The sequence below is a fragment of the Selaginella moellendorffii genome, unplaced genomic scaffold (assembly GCF_000143415.4).
Source record: "Selaginella moellendorffii unplaced genomic scaffold, v1.0 SELMOscaffold_35, whole genome shotgun sequence".
Lineage (NCBI taxonomy): Eukaryota > Viridiplantae > Streptophyta > Lycopodiopsida > Selaginellales > Selaginellaceae > Selaginella > Selaginella moellendorffii.
Genome location: NW_003314296.1, coordinates 1149517 through 1168166, shown reverse-complemented (window position 1 = coordinate 1168166; position 18650 = coordinate 1149517). Strand labels below are relative to the sequence as shown.

General features: G+C 40.4%; 4 protein-coding genes across 5 annotated transcripts; 3 read left to right on the top strand and 1 right to left on the bottom strand.

Moving 5' to 3' along the window:
• Positions 1-31: 31 nt before the first annotated feature.
• On the top strand, positions 32-2704 carry LOC9656839 (nijmegen breakage syndrome 1 protein). Of its 2 annotated transcripts, none has more exons than XM_024682737.1 (16): positions 32-72; positions 117-170; positions 228-474; positions 530-609; positions 661-791; positions 857-906; positions 957-1080; positions 1140-1220; positions 1276-1432; positions 1482-1570; positions 1633-1714; positions 1762-1857; positions 1911-2128; positions 2188-2249; positions 2308-2407; positions 2460-2704. In XM_024682737.1, the coding sequence occupies exons 1-16, from the start codon at positions 33-35 to the stop codon at positions 2526-2528; spliced, it is 1680 nt and encodes a 559-aa protein (XP_024538505.1). In that variant the 5' UTR covers position 32; the 3' UTR covers positions 2529-2704. The 2 variants fall into 2 exon arrangements, with proteins under 2 accessions (XP_024538505.1, XP_024538504.1); XM_024682736.1 differs by having other exon boundaries at positions 1624-1714.
• Position 2705: 1 nt separating this feature from the next.
• On the bottom strand, positions 2706-4877 carry LOC9657552 (spastin). Its single transcript, XM_002977701.2, has 13 exons — positions 4454-4877; positions 4299-4404; positions 4223-4240; positions 4016-4166; positions 3866-3961; positions 3697-3812; positions 3562-3642; positions 3389-3512; positions 3280-3329; positions 3133-3223; positions 3034-3069; positions 2884-2981; positions 2706-2831 (listed from the first exon to the last, which is right to left on the bottom strand). Exons 1-13 carry the CDS (start codon positions 4717-4719, stop codon positions 2715-2717), a joined length of 1350 nt encoding a protein of 449 aa, XP_002977747.1. The 5' UTR covers positions 4720-4877; the 3' UTR covers positions 2706-2714.
• An 8252-nt stretch (positions 4878-13129) lies between these two features.
• Positions 13130-14184, top strand: LOC9657551. The gene is made up of 3 exons (XM_002977853.3): positions 13130-13494; positions 13610-13720; positions 13792-14184. The coding sequence occupies exons 1-3, from the start codon at positions 13168-13170 to the stop codon at positions 14098-14100; spliced, it is 747 nt and encodes a 248-aa protein (XP_002977899.2). The 5' UTR covers positions 13130-13167; the 3' UTR covers positions 14101-14184.
• A 2460-nt stretch (positions 14185-16644) lies between these two features.
• LOC9656838 (heat shock factor protein HSF30) lies at positions 16645-18566 on the top strand. The gene is made up of 2 exons (XM_002977852.2): positions 16645-17080; positions 17365-18566. Exons 1-2 carry the CDS (start codon positions 16802-16804, stop codon positions 18460-18462), a joined length of 1377 nt encoding a protein of 458 aa, XP_002977898.2. The 5' UTR covers positions 16645-16801; the 3' UTR covers positions 18463-18566.
• Positions 18567-18650: the final 84 nt, after the last annotated feature.

Here is an 18650-nt window from a genome sequence, read left to right as displayed (position 1 = left end):
CACTATGAGGCCATGTCACTAGGGCTCCATCCATGGTTTGGAAGCTTGGCGCCCTCAAGAATGCCTCTGCCGGTGAGTTTATTTTCTCGCGATTCTCCTCTCAGATCTCTCGGCAGATGCTCGGAGCTACTGCTTCACGGCGCCCGGCGCTTACAAGATCGGCAGGAAAGGTAGAATCGATCGATTTCTTGGTCCGCTAGATCGGAATATTTCTCTCGTGCCGGCAGATTGCGCGGTGTGCATCGCCACGGACAAGACCGTGTCGCGCGTCCACGCCGAGTTCGTGGTGCTCCCATTGCCTCCTGGCGGGACGAAATGCGAAGCGATCGTGAGGGATTTGTCCAAGTTTGGGACGTTTCTCAACAAGGGGGCTGGAGGAGGACGAGCGAGGCCTGTGTTGGAGCTGCCAGGCAAGGAAGCTCCTGTAAAGGATGGGGATGAGATCACGTTTGGAACGGGTAGCAGTACCTTTAGGTCCTCTAGTTCTTTCTTGGTTTTGCTTTTGCTGATTTTGCCTTGGTGTTTCCAGGGCCACGTACGAGCATTTCTTCTTCTGCGTTTCAGCGTCCCAGGCTCGCAATGTGATCTCAAAGGCAAACACTGCTTTTGGTAAGGTTTTCTTGAAGAAAGTAGAGCTGAAGTCTGGTGTGATCATTCAAGGGGCACGCTGTGTGGAAAAATGGGACGAGGAATGCACTCACTTGCTTGTGGAGGATGGCTCCTCCGTGACAGAAATGGTTTTGATGGCAGCGAGCCAACAAAAGCCGGTCGTGTCATTGAAATGGCTGGAGGTACTTCTTTTCTTCTCTTTTCTGATGTTTGATTTCTTTCGGTAGAACTATCTGCTTTCTTGTAGAATGTTGCGAGCTCCGGTGGACCCGTACAAGAGATCCCAAAGTGCTCCAGGTGAAGCATTGTCATATTAACAACTTCTTATTTGATGCATTTGGTTTTAGCTATACTCCTACTCTGAAGTTTGAGCTAGATGAAGATGATGGCTCAGATGTGAAAGTTGTACAGCCTGGTTCTCGTTTGTCGACTTACGAGGGTATAGCTTTTCTAGCTACATCTCTTCACAAGGTCCGAACGTTGAGTAAGCCAGAATTATGCTAATAATGTGTTGTCTGCCTGCACTGCAGTATTATTGCAACAAAAACTTATCATCGATTGTCACTGCTGCCGGAGGAACATTACAGCTTATTTCCAAGAAAAAAGTTCAGGTACCTAAACTTGGACGAATCAGTTTTGTATTATTATTGATGTTGTTTTTATCAGGATTCAAAGCAGCAACAAATCCTCATTGTTCCTCATTTCGTTGAAGCGGAGGAAGACTTCGCAGGCTTTCAACATCTTCAAAGAATTAGAGAAAAAAGCTTGATACTTGGCATCTTGAGTGGATGCAAAGACATCTCTGCTTTTTACGTCCAGCAAAGTATGCACTTGCATTGCTGTATTACAGCTTAATATATCTTCGTTTTCAGGCCCTGCAGAAAGCCAATCTACGGACGCGACTGTTGATCTCCAGGACTCTGACGATGATTCCGACTCCGTGGCCGAGACTCCTCCCAAAGTAATCGTTATTTTTCTATTTCAAAAAGAGAGCTCACTTCTCGAACCTTACAGAACATCAAGGAACGGGTAAAACAACCCGAGGTCATCAAACGCGAAACATCTCCTCCAGTATCGCGTACGAAGGCGAAGGGCAAGACTGTTGGTAAGATATCTTGTGTTTTAAGGCCGACTACTATTTGCTACCTGCAGCACTCGAGTCATCGGCTGAATCTCCCACAGCTCAAAAATGCGTTGGTTCATCGCCCAAAGCAGTCACAAGCGAAAGTATGAAGGACGAAGGAAACGGTAGAAACATGATCGAAGAATGTGCACTGGCTAACATTTTTACTTTGAAACAGGCGAACCAAGTAAGCTGGAATCGTTGGAACGCGATACTGCCCCACTAGCGAGAAGTAAGGCGACATTTACAGCAAAAAGTGTGAAGGAGAAGGAAGACTACGGTGAAGCGATTGACAAGGAGTATGGCGAAGTCAGATACGTCGTGGGACTGGTTGTCCAAGAGCCGCAAAACGAAAGGCCTGAAGTGAGCGGAATCAACTTCAAAAACTTCCGCAGAGTATGAACTTTGGCTGGTTATATCACGTCAAGTTAACGGTCGTATGCTTTGATCCACAGGTTGGCGCAGTTCCTGGCAACAGTTTCCACGCGTTTGTGCCGTTTGCTTCAGAGGCATATCGGTAAGGCTATGGCGAGAAAACAATTTGGACTCGAGTAATCTTTTTTGTTCTTTCGCAGAGAGACGAGCTACTTTGATGATATAGAGGAAGAGATCAAGCAAGAAAAAAAGAGGGCCGCCGAGGAGGAGCTTGCGGACGAACTCTTTGAGCTGGACAATGTAAGGAGAGCGTTTTTCTCTTTTCATCTCTTGTTCTGCTTTGTTATTACAGACCCTGCGAAAGAGACGTCCAAGCACGAAGGCCACTACCAGTACCACCACTAAGCGCCGAAGGACGTGAGAACGTTCCTAATGAAAGAACATGTAAGAGACGAGGTTTCGTGCGCCAACTTTTTGTTCCTGTGGCTCGAATTCGATCTACCACGACAAAAACAGGCAAGGAATTTGTGAGAATTTTCGTATAGCTTTATGCGTCAAGTGGATTTCAAGTAATCGCAGCTATTTACAATGAGAGAACCTTTTATCTCTAGGTGGAGCCAAAGTCGCGATTCCATTGCTCGAAATGCTGCAGTTGTTCTCTCGACACGCTCGGCCGGATCGCTTTGAGCGCTTCTCTAAAATCTCCCAGATTGAGGCCACGAACCTGGCAATCGCAGTGTCACTCCCAACAAGTAGACGAAGAAGAAGAAACAGACCTGGCTAGCACGAATCGTTTCCACCAGTGGACCAAGCTCGCGAATTGGTATCATCGCTGCTTCCTCGCATAGCGCACGAAGATCGCTACCAGAATACCCTGCCATTCCCACACTTAGGAAGAACGACATTACCAGAAACAACGACATTACCATCTGTGTCTTTCACGAGCTTTTCCAAGTCAGAGCCTGTGAAAAACCAAGGATTCAGCGCGAGGAAAAAAAAAAAAAGAAAAGGTAAAACATTCCTACTTGACATGCTGAAGGCCTGTCCTTTGAGAAGATTTTGTAGGAGTGACCTGCGGCCATCAGAGTCCGGTAGTGGGACGTATATTCTCTTCACCTGTAGAGAAAAACCAAGACAGAGAACTAAAACAAAAAGTTGGCTAGCTTACTTACGAGACGTCTCCGAACTGCATCGTCTATTTCCTCTGGCCTGTTGGTAGCACCTGTGACAAAACAAACTCTCAGCTCAGCGGCAAATTATAAGTTTTACCGCGCGCTTTACCCATCACAACGATGCGATCGTCCTTGTTCGATGGGAGCCCGTCAAGGTGGCTCAAAAATTCTGATTTGAGCCTGCGGCTAGCATCGTGTTCATTCGCCGATCTCGCAGACAAAATGCTGTCTATCTGGAAAAGCTTCCAAGTCAAACGAGTCGTGTTTGCAGCACCACAATACCTCGTCGATGAAGATAAATGCTGGTTGTCTGGACCGCGCAATCGTGAACAATGCTCGAACGAGTTTTTCCGCCTCGCCAACCTGCGCAGAAACTAAGTTTTAAGATCCTTACAAACTGTTGATCGAAAGTCTTACCCATTTTGAAGTTAATGACGAAGCACTGATGCTAAAGAATGTCGCAGTAGACTCAGATGCCACTGCCTTGGCTAGCATTGTCTTTCCATTCCCCGGAGGACCAAAAAGAAGCAATCCTGATAGTTAAAGTGCGCGTCAGACTAACAAAATCGCGGCTTTTATTTCAGACCTCGAGCTGGTCTCCGAAGGTCCGTGAAAAGATCACTCCTTTTCGTAGGAAGAATGACCATCTCCATCAAAGCTTGCTTAGCTTTTGCAAGTCCAGCTGCAACAGGTACCAAGATTCACGCAAGAAAAAAAAAACACACGAAAAACTCACCAATATCAGTCCACCTTACAGATGGACTGCGATCGACAATCTCATTTTCGATGATTGCAGCAAGCTTAGGATCAATCCCTTTGATAGAAGCCGTCCTTCCATTGGAACGATCCGGCGCCGAGTTACAGCGAACATTTTCTTTGGGCCGTGGCTGTAAAATTCCGAGGTTCGCAAAAACGAAAGATGAGAAGAAACAATCACAAATACCTGACTCTGAATGACTGCCTGAGGACGTAGAAAGTTAGTCACAAAGAGTTTTAAACTTCCAACACAAAAATCTTACTTGACTAGAAACTTTCGATCGGTTCTCCAAAACACGCAGTCTCTCGGTGCAATCCTCCTGCCACTTGCGCATTTTCCCCTTGTAGCTCGCAATCTCACTAGCATACCTGACGACAAACAAGAGAAATCTCGATAAAACATTCTCCACTAACTTACTTGCTGTTAGAATCCACAGCCGAGGGCGCAGAGCTGCCCTCTATGAACACCTGGCGCGCGTTCTTGTAGTGAGAGATCGCATCCTGCGGCAAGCCAAATTCCTCGTGCCGGACAGCCTTCTCCAGCTCCTGCTTTCCCAGATCGTAGAATCCCTTCACCTTGGAGAAGAGCTTCGCATCGCTTGGACTCGCTGCGATCGAATCCATCCGCTGCTGCTGATGCTGCGATGGCCAGAGAATCGCCTGCAGCGCTTCCAGAATCCACATTCATCACATTCGCATCACTGACCTAACTCTCGCCCATTTTTTCTAGGGTTCTAGAGCAAGCACTAGAATGGATCAACGCTTGGACGATTCTAGCAAGCTCTCTAGGTAGTGGCATCAAGCTCCCATTGGGGCACACTACCTCAAGAACCCTAAAATTGTGGCTGCAAATAAAAAAGAATATACCATTTTATATATAGTGCAGATTATTGATAAGCTTGTTCACTGCCACTTGTGCTACCATAAGAAGCATTGGACCTATCATTTACACTATTGTTACTGAGTTGTGATAAATAATTATGCTCCTATCAGTAAAATCACATACTAATAAATATGAATGCAGCTTTGAAATTATTTTTAGGATTGATGCTTTTCACCTCTTATGCTATTGTAAGTGTAAAATCTATTCTGTTTAATTAGTAACATTTACTTTTGCAGGGTGATGTGTGTCGAAATTTTAAATTCTATTGCATAGAAATTAGTCTTATTAGGCAATGGATCCATGTTAGGTGCAGGGGAGATAATGAAAAAGAATATTCAGATGATCAGTATTATGATCTTGACAAAGTGCTTGGGAATGATGATGGAGGTTTAGTGAAGGGAAGTGGCTATATAGATTCTTGTACTGCTGAAATGTATGATACTTTATTAGTTCTAGTATGTGCAGCTAAAGAAAAGGGGAAATTTCAAGAATCACGTATAGAAATGAATAATTTGCTAAAATATGAAAATGGTGAACTTAAATTCTGTATTCCACCTTTATAATCTAATAAGATTAATAATAGATCCATCTGATTTAGAATTAATTTTGAGTTTTTGAATGGTATAGAGGCAATTGAATTAGAATTGCTACTATTGTGATTCCATGGTCTGTGTAAGATGGTTAATAAATTCTATCTCTATCTAGAATAGAGTTGGAGCAATAATCATTGATTTGTAGGATTGTAAGATCAAAAAAGGATCTATTTAGAATTTTGAAGGGTATCCTAGTAAAAAGGTGGTATATCTTATTTTGAATCAATCAAATTGCAAGAGAGAGAAATCCTTGAATGGAGAGTGAGGTAGAGGATGAGCCTCCCAACATAAAAGAGCACACTCACAATAATATTAATGTCTGGATAGCAATGACTTGTTATGCTCATATGATTTTGGTGCATTGCTTGGGAACAATGAGTGAGCATGGAGTATATGGGGGAAGAGGTGAGTGCTAGATTGATTGGGCTATGATGTTGAGTGGTTAGGATGGCCAACTCCTCAAAATCTTCTCCCGAGTGTGACTATCCTGACAAAGAAGACGGAGATTGTTCCGAGGACGAGCTAGAAGACTCAGACCCTGACGACAAGAAGATCAGCAGCAGCAGTGATGATGAAGAGGACACAAACAAGTATATTTAGAAAAGTCGCAAGTGATGGAATCTATTGGTTTTTCTTTCTTGTTGAATAGAATCTTGAAGGGCATCTTAAAGTGTATATATCATTGTAAAAGAAGGGTGTATTTAAATCAATGTATCAATCAGATTGCTTTTGGGGAAAGAGAAAGAAAAATCACTGCATGGAGAGTGAGGTAAAGTGAGGCATGTTTGTTAGGAGGATAAGCCTCCTAACAAACAAGAGCACACTTACACTAAATATAGTTTTTAAATAGCAATGATTGCCATACTCATTAGTATATGATAAGATAAGTTGCGTCCTTGGACCTAAACACATATTTCAACTGTTTCACTTTAAATCAACTTTTGTAACTGATTTAACACTTTGCAAACATTATAGATATGCTCCTCCTATATCCCTTCTGAATAGATTAATACGTCATTGATGAAGTAAATAATTACTTCTAATATATCACAAAAAACCTCATTCATCATCCACTAAAAAGTCACCAAAGTATTATTTAAACCAAACAACATTACTAAAAACTTGTATAAACTAAATGGTGTACCAAAAATAATCTTGGGAACATCTTCTTTGGTCATTAACACATGTCAGTACCTAGAAATAAAATCTAACTTGATAAATTAATAACTTCTCCCCAAATGATTTAGTAGATCAATAGTATGAAAAAGAGGGTACATATTTGGGATAGTTACTTTATTTAACTAATAATAGTTGACATAAAATTGAATATTCCTATTAAACTTTATCATAAAATGAAATTCACACACTTAAAGACTCTAAGACTTTAAGATAACACTCTTCTCCAACATCTCTTTGATATTGGTATATAAAATTTTAATCTCTTATAGTGACTGATGTTAAATGTGAGTCTTGATTAAATGAGCATCCTCAATTATAAAAGGATGATGTGTTGCAATCTTGATCCAAAAAAAAAGGTCAAAGTCAAAAAAATTAACATACTCTTTCTTGAGTCAGTCAATTGCTACAACATAAAAACTATTAGAGTGATATGAAAATGGAATAAAGAAGCAACACAAAAACATAATAGGAAATAATGAGGAAATAAAAGTGATGAAAACAAATGTCAAAACAAAGGGATGAAGTGGAATAGAAATAAGAGGAATGGAAAAAAGATGAAAAAATATAAGACAGAAAAGAGATGTTTTAACTTTAAACTTGACATAATTGTGCTACAATCAATTTATATAAAGGATGAGGTCAAAAGTTTGAATCAACACCACCCCAATGATTGAAATTTAAGTTCAAGATCACTTATATATATAGCTAGATTTACTTTATCCCATATATATGTCTATTGCCATAAAGGATAAAGATTAGTTTTACCACATAACATAATTGTAGATAACAATATAGGAAAATAAACACTAGATAAACTTGTGCCAAGTGAGCACTTTAATAGTACTCATGAAAAAAAAATTAAGGGGTCATTGATTTGCATAAAGACCCTTCATTACTTATATGATTCCTCATTTCCTAGAAGAATCTTTGTATCAAAACCTTCCATTATAATAGAATTAATAGGACATTATTGATGCTAGTGTCTCCACCCAAGAAACGAAAGATGTTAATTTAGAAAATGTTGACAACAATGATATGTGTGGTCAACCTTATCACATGCCAAGCACAAAACATCATAGCCACGATTACATCCTTGCCCTTATCCTTAAATACAAGCAACAATAGTGTCAACCTCTATTAAAACAAAACCATCTCCCACAAAAAGTGGAATTGAAATGTATGGAAAAGGTAATATTTTATAACGTTATATTAGTCAAAGGCCATTGTCAAGGGTGGTGAAAGTAAATGCACGCACAAGTCCCATAAAATCTTGATAAAGTGCTAATTATAACATTCCTAATTTGATTCATTTTGATATATTTAGCTCCGTATTAAGCAAACAGCTTCAAAGGCAAATACCAAACTACATTATTGACTCAAATGGCCTTTAATGGAAATGATGCAATTATTAAAATGAACCATCACAATCATCAGCATATCCAAATGTGCACTTGAAGATGTAATAGAAAAGGCTCCAATCCACATGAGTGGCTACACTTAAACCATTATACCATTACAATATTGTCTCTTGGAGACACATGGGAAATTCATACAAATGTTAAATATCATCCCAAAAATGATAAATGATAATCATTATAAAGTAATCGAATTAATAGTATACATCATCTCTAACACTCCCATATAAGAACTCCAGTCAAATACGAGGATTGACAGTAAAAGTAGTTGTGAATGTCACTATTAATTAGTTTGATTACTACATAGCATTAAGTAAGTGTACTAATTTCTTCTCCAAAATCAAAGGAGGAGGAAGTTGATGCTCTACCATAAAGATGAACAAAAAGAAAACGCTATAAAAAAAAAGAAAAATTTAGATGATGCAAAAAGTATATCTAAATCAAAAGTATAAATCCAAACATTTTGCAAGTATAAAGTTGCCCCTACAATATGAAAATGAATATGCATATTTAATTAGCCCAAAATCTAGTTTGTATATAGGAGTGAGTCATTCAAATTAAAACTAATCTTGATGGCTCTAAAAATTCCACTACACTAATATTAGCATATAGCATTATAGTGTACCCTTGGTCTTCATATTTCATATAAATACTAACATTTATACATCTATTAAAGTATTAAATAATTATTATTATTATCTTTTATAAGCATAAAAGAAATGATTGTGCTACAATGAAAATTCAAAAAATTATATATAATGAGGCAAGATTAACTTAAGATAAAATAACAACTTATATAGTACTTAGTATGTTTCTACACATTAAAATTATTTAGAGAAATTTCATATTTAAAATTTATAGTTATTCAATATCTACAACATAACTTCTATTTCACCTTCCAAAATTAACAAAATGTATATTTTTTAGAAGGTTGGAACAAAGTGAATTAGAAAGTGCAACAAAAAATGGTACCATATTAGCAAAATCGTTTAAAATTAATAATTTTAATAAAAATGTATAAAATTATATGTATATAAAAAATCCTTTAAGTTATATATTTAACAAGAGAATCCCTTCACAACCAAGAAGAAAAAAACAAGTAATTCCTTGGAAATATTCTATTTTTCCATCTAATGTTAAACTTTATTATTTATGTTTAATACTTCTACATCATTTGATGATTTGAAAACTGTTAAGTTTAACAAGTGAAATTTCTTATAGGTCTCCATATGGAAATGCAAAAATATATAAAAGAAGCTGTTATTTTTAGAATGCTTTCACAATTTAGGCAATTATTTTTATTTATACTTATAATTTTCAATCCCAAATATTCACTAAGTTTTTGGGAGATATTTAAAAAATATGTTTTATGAAAACTTCTTAAGAACTGACCCAGATTTTTATTTTGAATTATCTTAAATAGATATAAACTCCAAAATGAAATTATATGGAAAAAAGAAATCAAAATCATCAATTGCCTATGCTTGTTGAAAATCATGCACTTAATAACTCAATTTATAAACATATATAATTACAAGTTACAAGAATATTTTTATATGCCAGATATTGATGACAGTGTCAATGTTAAATATCATAATTGCATATTATCATTCTCACTTGCCACCATCACTCTGAGCTCTCTCTGCATATGTAATCCAAAGCAACAGTCCTTTCTATTTGCTTTCCCTTAATAATAAGATTTCTAATTTTAGCAATGACTAGTAAACTCTATTCAAATACATAATAGGTGAACATTCCACTGAAATAATTTTCCTTATATTTATTGATGGTTTGGGTGGCACTGGTGGAATTTTTGTGATAAATACAATAATATACAATCAAATATTTATTAATATCAAAATTGAAAGAATGGCATGAACTGGTATAACAAGCACTTTATTTTACAATGGTCACACATCTCATATAACATTTAAAATTCACTTCCAATAAATAAAAATTAATAGTGAGTTGGAAAACAAATTAAAGCTATTCCGTTATTTATTTAGGATGAAATTAATATGGTTCATACACATGCATTTACAATAGTTGATCATCATTTGAGATATTTTAAACAAAACAACAGTGGTATTGTTATTATTAATTTTGGGGTTTTTAGAAAAAAAAATTGCCTATAATCCTGGCCATAGAGCTGAAATTGTAGCAACATCTGTAAGAATTAATAAATTTTGGAACACTGTTGGAAATGCAACTATATAATAATATGCTTCTTGATTCAGCTTATACACAATGGGTTGATTGGTTGTTGCAAGTGGGATATGGAAATAATTATGTATGAGATATTTCATTACCTCTTATTTCTATAATTATTCCTTTTGATAAAATTATTATAACTTCTCTAAAATATTTTGTATTTCCACATTTAGAAGATATCACAAATATAAATTTTTCTGAAAAGGAGTTACTTCAGCCCCACTTAGTGATGAACGCTTTCTTAATTAATAATACTATAATATCAAAACTACAATACACTTTAAAACATAGACTCACCATCATGAGGACTTTTCAATTGAATTTTAAACTCAATTACCCCTTTAGTTTGCCACTACATAAATTAATAATCAAAGAAGGTGCTATTGTTATCTTGTAATATATCTCCTTTATGTAATGGGACCAAATTATTGTTAAAAGCTTTTCATTTAAATTGTTAAATAATCATTGGCCAATATAAAGGGATACTGTAAACTCTAAATAGACAAAGGGAACAACTAAAGAGGTGATCCATAGGGATTTGAATATAAAAAAGAAAAGGTCTATAAAGAATGAGTGCACTTTTTTTTTTCTAATCGATTAAAAATTTTAAGATATTTGAGGTTAAACGTCCTTTTATTTGAATCGTATTAAGCTGGGAAGTCTAAATTTATAAATCTACTTTTGGTATCAGAAAGATATTGGATGTAACTTTGTTAATTAGTTAAATGAATCACACTACTTGTTGAGATTAACATCTGGCAAGGGTCCAATTTACCATTGGTTGAGCTTGACCCAAAAACAAAGTGTCAAGAGAGCAAAGTTTTTGGAATAGTTGTAGCTTTCAATTTTTTTTTCCGAGGGTGTGAATTTGTAGGGAATATAAACAATTAAAGGGAATGACTCAAAAGACAATTTATAAGGATTTAAATATAGAGGGAAAAAGCTATGAATAAAAGTGCATGTTTTTTTTAATTTATTAAAGGTCTTAAAATATTTGTGATTAAACATCCTTTTATTTAAATAGTACTAAGTTGGGTGGTGGTCAGGATGTTTATTGTTGTCAACATCTTTTGGGATCAAACCTCCCACCATGGCTGCTAGATCCCCCAGCGACCCACCGATCCATGGGACTCAGGGCTGTAAGTCGAGTTTCAAAACGCTGGAGCTCGTGTTGCGTTTAAATGCAGGCGCTCGTCTCGCTGATGAAACTGACCAGGTAGTTTTTTAGGGTTATTGTCTAATAATTTTTAAATGTAAAGGGCAAACATTTAAATAAGTTTGAGGACTATTTACATTACTTTGTTGTCACACTTGCCTAACTGTATGTTGCTTTTTCTAGATGCACATTACCAGATAATCTACTTATTAAAATGCAAAACACCCCCTTGACAAAGGACAACAAATTTAATATAACCCTCAAGTCTTAACAATTAACACTGTATATAAAGAAGTATTATACTAATCATAAAACATATTACCACATTATTTATTATAAAAATATATATTGCAAATCAATTTCCAAAAGTTTGGACACTTTGGCCTCCTAGAAGAGCTGTATAGAATTCTAAAATTTGTGTACTACCTAACATTTGAGTGTGAAATATTACATTATTGGATTTGTATATTAATGTGTGTGTGTGTGTGTGTATGTGTGTGTCTATATATATATATAATGCTGAAATGTATGCTTTGGAATCTGCTTGTGAGATTTTCATTCTTAGTTTTAAGAAGTTTCTTTTATTTTCAGGATAAACATCCCTGGCTGCTACCCACATTCTCTAGTAAATATCATGCCAAAGTGTTGAGATGCGAATCTGGATAGAAGACCCAACATGACAAGCTCCTAGAAGCCATTGATGCACATGACCTCACAGTCTGCTTTTGCTTCTGCTGAGCAAAAGCCACGGGAAAAAAGAGGGGTGGGAACAAGGAACATAGAGAAGAGGACAAAGAACAAAGAACAAATGAGTGGCCATGGAAGCAAACAAACAGTATAGGCATCAATTTTTATGTTCCATTTTGGTGGTTTGTGTACATTAACTTTCTTTATTTTTTCTTTTTAAAAACGAAGCATAGTTAAAGGCCACTTTGCTTAAGAAGCATAGTTCAAGCCCACTTTCTTTGTTCTTACTGAGTTGTGATAAATAATATTGGTTATGTTGCCATTAGCATAATAGCATAGTAACAAGTATGAATGCTGCTTTGAAATTAGTTTTTGCATTGACGCTTTTCACCTATTATAATTATGTTGCTGTAAGTGTTATTATTTTTCTGTTTTAGCATTAATTATTTTTATTTTTATTTTTTTGGCAGGGAGAGGTGTGTCGAGATTTTAAATTCACCTGCAAAGAAATTGCTTTCTTTAGGCAATGGGTCCATGTTAGGTGTCCGCCAGATTTTGAAGACGAGTATTTAGATCTCAACAGAGTTTATGGAAATCATGAAGGGGATTTAGTGTCTGGCGGTGGTTTTCTAAGTTCTTGTAGTGCTGAAATGTATGATACTGTATTAGTTACAACATGTAATACTGGAGTAAAGGATCAAGTAAGGACATCGCAAAGAGAAATGAATAATTTCATAAAAAATGAAAATGGTGCTCCTGTATTTTGTCTTCCACCTTTGTGATTGTGATTTGTATAAATCTGGTCTAGATTTGAGTTAATAAAATTCCTAATATATTTATCTGCTCTAGAGATGATATTGATTGATATTGATGTGAATATCAATATATTGATATTGATATTGATTTGGATGGGATGAAGAGGATGCCAAAGTATATTCTTGCACATATGTAAGTTTAATTCTTTATCAATGTCTTAACCCTATTCTCAGCTGTAGTGAGTGTGTGTTTATGGCGATTCTTCCATGGGGGAGGAGCGGGGCGAGGTTCCTCGTTGTGGCGCTAGCGCTGGCGATGGCGATGCTGGAATCGATCAATGCGGCCGTGGACACGAATCCGGTGTTCAATCCGTGTGGCGACACTAGGGTTCAGGTTCTGGATGGATTCACGTTTGGATTGGCGTTTAGCAGCAACTCCTCCTTCTTCCTCGGCCGCTCCCAGCTCTCGCCCTGCGATCGCCGCTTGAGCAATCTCTACAGCGGCCGGATCGCGGCGTTCCGGCCAAGGGTCGACGAGATCAGCTTGCTCACTGTCAACGATACCAGCACCCTCAATGCTGTAAGTCGCTCGCATTCCTTGCGGATCTGGCTAGATCAATGGGAACTTCGTGTGAAATTGTTCTTGGTTTTCTCGCCGTTCTTTGTTTGTTCTCACTGCGTGGTGATCTTTTCAGGACAATGGAAACGAACTCTACATGGTCAGCTACGCGGGGAGCCGATTCGGTGCCAGATCCAAGCCACATTTCGTCGGAGACAACGAGAAGATCGTCACAAGTTTCACCCTGGTGAGCTTCTCTTTCAAGATCACACAGGATCTTTATAAACATCTCGCGCCCCTCTTTCCCCGTTCTTCCAGGTGCTCGAGTTCCGCAAGGGCCGATTGATCAACATGCTCTGGAAGGGCAACGATTGCAAGTCGTGCTCCGACGGCCGCGACGATTTCGTGTGCCTCAAGAGCGGCGACTGCGCCGTTCGTCTCTCGCATTGCAGGCATCGCGGCGGCCGAGTGGATTGCAGCATTGGGATCACTGTCACCTTCTCTGGGACTGACAAGAACAACGTTGTTCTAAACACCTGGTACCAAGTCGCCAAGCTCCAGCAGTACTCCCTCTACAACCTCTACTCCAATCTCAAAAGCTCCGTGTGGAGCCAACTCTTCTTCTAGCGTTCTAGCGTTTTCTCTTTTGGTTATTTGTATTTTGTGCTTAACAATCATATACTCTATATAGCTAACCTACTATTTGTGCTAGCCAATTGTAAGAAACCATGCCGCCAAGATATGTCCACGTACCGCGCTCGGGAGCCGTCCGCTGGCCCGCAAATGTAGGACAGAATATTAGAGTGATATTCTTTAGGCGGGTGGTCGAATATTCTGGAGCAGGGCATTGTGCCAAAGCTTTAAAATTGCATCGGCTTATGCATTTGAGTTTCAAATGATGACTTTTGATATTTTGTGGAACAATGCTGCTCTTAAGGAGAATGTGATACACCTTTGCTCAACTGGTGAGAGTATTGGAGTATCATGTCTTGCTACCACTACACACTATTTCTTCTAGTAGCCATGATGCCAGCAGCACCAGCTTGCATGCACTGCTCATGCAGTCAGCAACGTCAATCTGTAGGAACAACGTTATTTAAGAGAAAGAACAAACATGTCAGCACCAATGAAGAGCTTGGTGAGCACCAGCAAGTGGCAAAACAGCTCACCAGATCATCAAAACAGCTTACTATAATCCGTGGGTCTCATTGGTACCTTGTAATGAACGAATTAATGAAAACAAGTCTTTTGTTGAGTCAGACAGGATTCCTGGTTGATGAGGGAGGTAGCATTTATGAGGTAGCTCATGACTTGGTCTAGGGTTGCAAATATTCTTTTGCAATTGAGATATAATTCCCTCAACTAAAGGTTCACGTGACAAACTGTATGGAAGAAAATGGAGCAACTAAATCTTTTGGTTGCAACAAGGTGCCATTGCGATCATGATCTGGAATCTGGTATGCTCCCGATCTAGATGAACACAATACAATACCTTCTGAACCTGATGCGCCAAAGAATTATGCGAGAGAATTATGCTACCATTGACCTTGCAGACACAACTGGACAAGGGTAGTGGCAAAAACTTTGCTTGTGAACAACATATCGTGGAATGGATCTTGACACTCTGCTTGATGAAACATTGCCTATGTCCCAGCACACTGGCTTGAATGAGCATTTGAATGGTGGCTCCAAGGTGCGGATCAAGATCAAAAGTTCCACCACAGTCAACAAGGATCGGACAATTACTATTGACCCATGGGACGGAAACATCGCAGAATTTTGGCACAATACAGAACAGGCTACCACCATCTTCACTCTGAGCTTGGCACTTGGGACATATGCAAAGTGCTTTGGGAGGGACGAATTTGCTACTTATGCGCTCAAGCGATCAAAACTGTCGAATTTGTCCAAGATTGCATAGCTTACAACCAACAGCGAGCTGCAGAACCACTCCTCGACTTCCCAATTCTACTTCAACACAAAAGAACACATTTGACTTGGTGAATACAACACACCTCCACCAAGAGCTGCTGGCCATCCTTGAACCACACCGTTGCCAACTTCAAATGAAACTCTAACACCATCTGCTTCAAGCTAAGACATCTCCTACATTCCACCTCCAACTTGAGGATCACCATCATTCCTGTTGTTATGATCAACTCGACTGGTTTGTGTTTTCGTGAGATTTACAGACCGGCCAGTAGAGCACAAAAGAAAACAACACCCGACGAAGGCAGCGGTTTTGCACGATGTCCTTCTGATTGCGGGCCATGCTACTTAACATCAGTCTCAGAAAAGCCAAAGTAAAAGGATTGCGTCCCTTGACCACGCTTGACAGGGGCTTGACAACAAACTGGACAGAAGAGTCCTGTAGCAGTGTTTTTCTAACATTAAAAAAAAGAAAAATCCACCTAGAATGAAACGAAACGAAACGATTTTAGAAGTCACTTTGGAACTTTTTTCACACTCCATTGAATAAAATATTCTTGAATCGCAAAATTACATTGCCATGGCTTCAGACATGGCTGCCAGCTCCAAAGCTGGCATCCTCACCGCAAAGCGATGCATTCTGGAACGTCGAAAACCCATAGACATCTCACGACGACCTTAGAAGTCACTGGGTAACTCAGCATTCAAACTCTTACTGCATTGAAATAATTATGCCCATTCAACTTCATGCGTTCTTTCTCTGACTTTCTCCTTTCACTTTAGTCCACTTTAGTCCATAGAATGGATGGGTCAACCCGTCCATCAAAGATTTTAGTTTCTCCCCTAAAGTATATCCCTGCCACCCAAGCGATCCAAGTGTGTTCTTACTGATCCTCCACTGCTGCTGGAAACACGCTCTTTTGCTGCTTGAGTTTAGCCATGGTTTGCAAGACACAGAGACACCTTGCGTACCCGGCGGCTGAGCTCTGTCATGGCGCGAGCCGATCAATGGAGACTTGCATGCATAGACCTGTCACTCCCATATCTTCCCTCCCGTGCTACCCGCCCATTGGCATCCAAAAGCATGTATACCGCTATTGTGCTAGGTTTTTTCTGTAACGGACGTTTGAGATCTTGACACGTGCGCAACTGTGCCGCCAAGATATTTCCACGTATCGCGGTCGGGAGATATTTGCATCCAGCTGGCCGGCGACTGTCTTAGGGCTCTAGCGGGTGCGAGAATATTCTAGAGACTTCCTATGCAACATGAATCGCCATAGCTCGCATAGGTATATAATGGCTCCGCCTCTCCCGGGGAGGAGGGAAATTTTTCTAGGGTCTGGGACATCGTCGCGCAGGTATCAATCGCCAGCGATCGTCGCGCGGATGATCTGTTGGAATGGATTCGCCGGCGTGGAGTGAGGGAATGCAGGAATCCGGCTTGAGGAGCGCCGCTTCGCCGCAGCCGCTGGAAGCGCTCCAGGGCAATGCGCCGCCTCCATTTCTCACGAAGACATACGACATGGTGGACGATCCAGCCACGAATGGGATAATCTCGTGGAGCGCGACCAACAACAGCTTCGTGGTGTGGAATCCGCCCGAGTTCTCCCGCGATCTCCTTCCCAGGTACTTCAAGCACAGCAATTACTCGAGCTTTGTGAGGCAGCTCAACACATATGTAAGTCTTTGGTGTGGGCGATCCCATTGGGAAATTTTCTCTCCAATGCCATAGTACCTGCATTCTTGCTTTGCTTGCTAGGACATTGTCTTCTCTTCGTCTTGTAGCTCTTGTTCTTGGATTTTCTTTCTCTCTTTGCTAGATCCTCATCTTTCTAGAATGGTCTTCTATGTCAGACAGTACCTAGAGTGAAAGCTTCTCATTTGTTTTCTTCCGTCTTTAGTCATAGCCATCGTTTTGTTTTGCTTGCTTTGATTCTTACCTCGTACTTCTTCACGTTCCAGGGGTTCAAGAAGGTCGATCCCGACCGATGGGAATTCGCAAACGAGGACTTTCTCCGGGGCCAGAAGTCTCTACTCAAGAACATCCACCGCCGCCGAAACGTCGGCGGAACGAGCAGCGGCAGCCCGAGATCGTCGCCCAGTATCAGCACCGTGGTGGCCGAACAGCAGCCGTGCGTGGAAGTTGGCCAGTTTGGAGGCGTCGAGGGCGAGGTGGAGCGGCTGCGCCGCGATCGAAACATGCTCATGGTGGAGCTGGTCCGGATGCGGCAGCAGCAAATCCTCACGCAGCGCGGCATGCAGCAAATGATGCAGCGCCTCCAGGTGACGGAGCAGCGGCAGCAGCAGATGATGTCCTTCCTGGCCAAGGCGATGCAAAACCCGGCCTTCCTCTCGCAGCTCCTCCAGCAGCAAGAGCAGGCCGAGCAGATCCTAGGCGCGCAGGAGCAGCAGCAGCAGCACAAGCAGCAGCAGCAGGAGCTCGCCTCGAGTTCCAAGGTGAAGAAGAAGCGGAGAACTCCCCGGGGATCTATGGTGAAGTATCCAAACTTGCTCATGGCTAGCGTTAGAGAGTCTAGTGGCACTAGCTCGTCGTCATCGTCGGGTACTTCGGGCTCCAATATGGTGATTGACTTGTTTCCCTCGTCTGTTGATGGCTTGGAGGCCGCGGAGGATGATCTCGGTGGCCACCGGGTGATTGACGGGATGATCTCAGGGGTGATTGACGGAATGATCCCCGCCGCCAAGGCGAAAGGTGGCGGTGGCGGTGGTAGGAGGGATCCAGGACTCGAGAGGATCGGCTCGAGCGGCAGTGGAGTTTTTGGTGCTCCGGATTCCAGCTTGGGTGATGATAGTGGTAGCATGGCTTTTGAGGTGGATCCGGCAGGGGAGATCGATGAGAGCAGCCTCTTGTCGAGTGATTTCTTCTGGGAGCAAATACTCCTGGGGAAGATCGAGGAGGAGAGCGTCGGGGGGGCCGAGCAAGGAGGAGGTGGAGACGAGGAGGAGGACGAGGATGATACTGGTGTGGATGTAGACCAGCTGGTTGCCAGGCTCGAGAATGGGAGGCTATCGCCCGGCAAGGAAAAGTACCCGGGATGATCATCGCGAGAATCCAGCGTTCTCTTTGGTTGTTTCCGTTCTCGCAATGTTCTGTATGATTTTTTTTGCGTTGACTATAAACATGAAACTCGCAATTCTATAAAGTTCGACTACTTTAAACTGACTGAGATTGACTGGATCCATTCAAGCAAACACGCGTCGCACTGCTGGCCTCACACGTGTCGAAT

Coding starts and splice junctions, on each gene's coding strand:
- LOC9656839 (XM_024682736.1), top strand. CDS start 33: ATGGTTTGGAAGCTTGGCGCCCTCAAGAATGCCTCTGCCG. Junction 1,221..1,275: donor TTTCCAAGAAAAAAGTTCAG/GTACCTAAACTT, acceptor TGTTTTTATCAG/GATTCAAAGCAGCAACAAAT. Junction 2,408..2,459: donor AACTCTTTGAGCTGGACAAT/GTAAGGAGAGCG, acceptor TTGTTATTACAG/ACCCTGCGAAAGAGACGTCC.
- LOC9657552 (XM_002977701.2), bottom strand. CDS start 4,719: ATGTGGATTCTGGAAGCGCTGCAGGCGATTCTCTGGCCATCGCAGCAT. Junction 3,513..3,561: donor CATTTATCTTCATCGACGAG/GTATTGTGGTGC, acceptor AAGCTTTTCCAG/ATAGACAGCATTTTGTCTGC. Junction 2,832..2,883: donor AAACGATTCGTGCTAGCCAG/GTCTGTTTCTTC, acceptor TGCGATTGCCAG/GTTCGTGGCCTCAATCTGGG.
- LOC9657551 (XM_002977853.3), top strand. CDS start 13,168: ATGGCGATTCTTCCATGGGGGAGGAGCGGGGCGAGGTTCCTCGTTGTG. Junction 13,495..13,609: donor ATACCAGCACCCTCAATGCT/GTAAGTCGCTCG, acceptor TGATCTTTTCAG/GACAATGGAAACGAACTCTA. Junction 13,721..13,791: donor TCGTCACAAGTTTCACCCTG/GTGAGCTTCTCT, acceptor CCGTTCTTCCAG/GTGCTCGAGTTCCGCAAGGG.
- LOC9656838 (XM_002977852.2), top strand. CDS start 16,802: ATGGATTCGCCGGCGTGGAGTGAGGGAATGCAGGAATCCGGCTTGAGG. Junction 17,081..17,364: donor TGAGGCAGCTCAACACATAT/GTAAGTCTTTGG, acceptor TTCACGTTCCAG/GGGTTCAAGAAGGTCGATCC.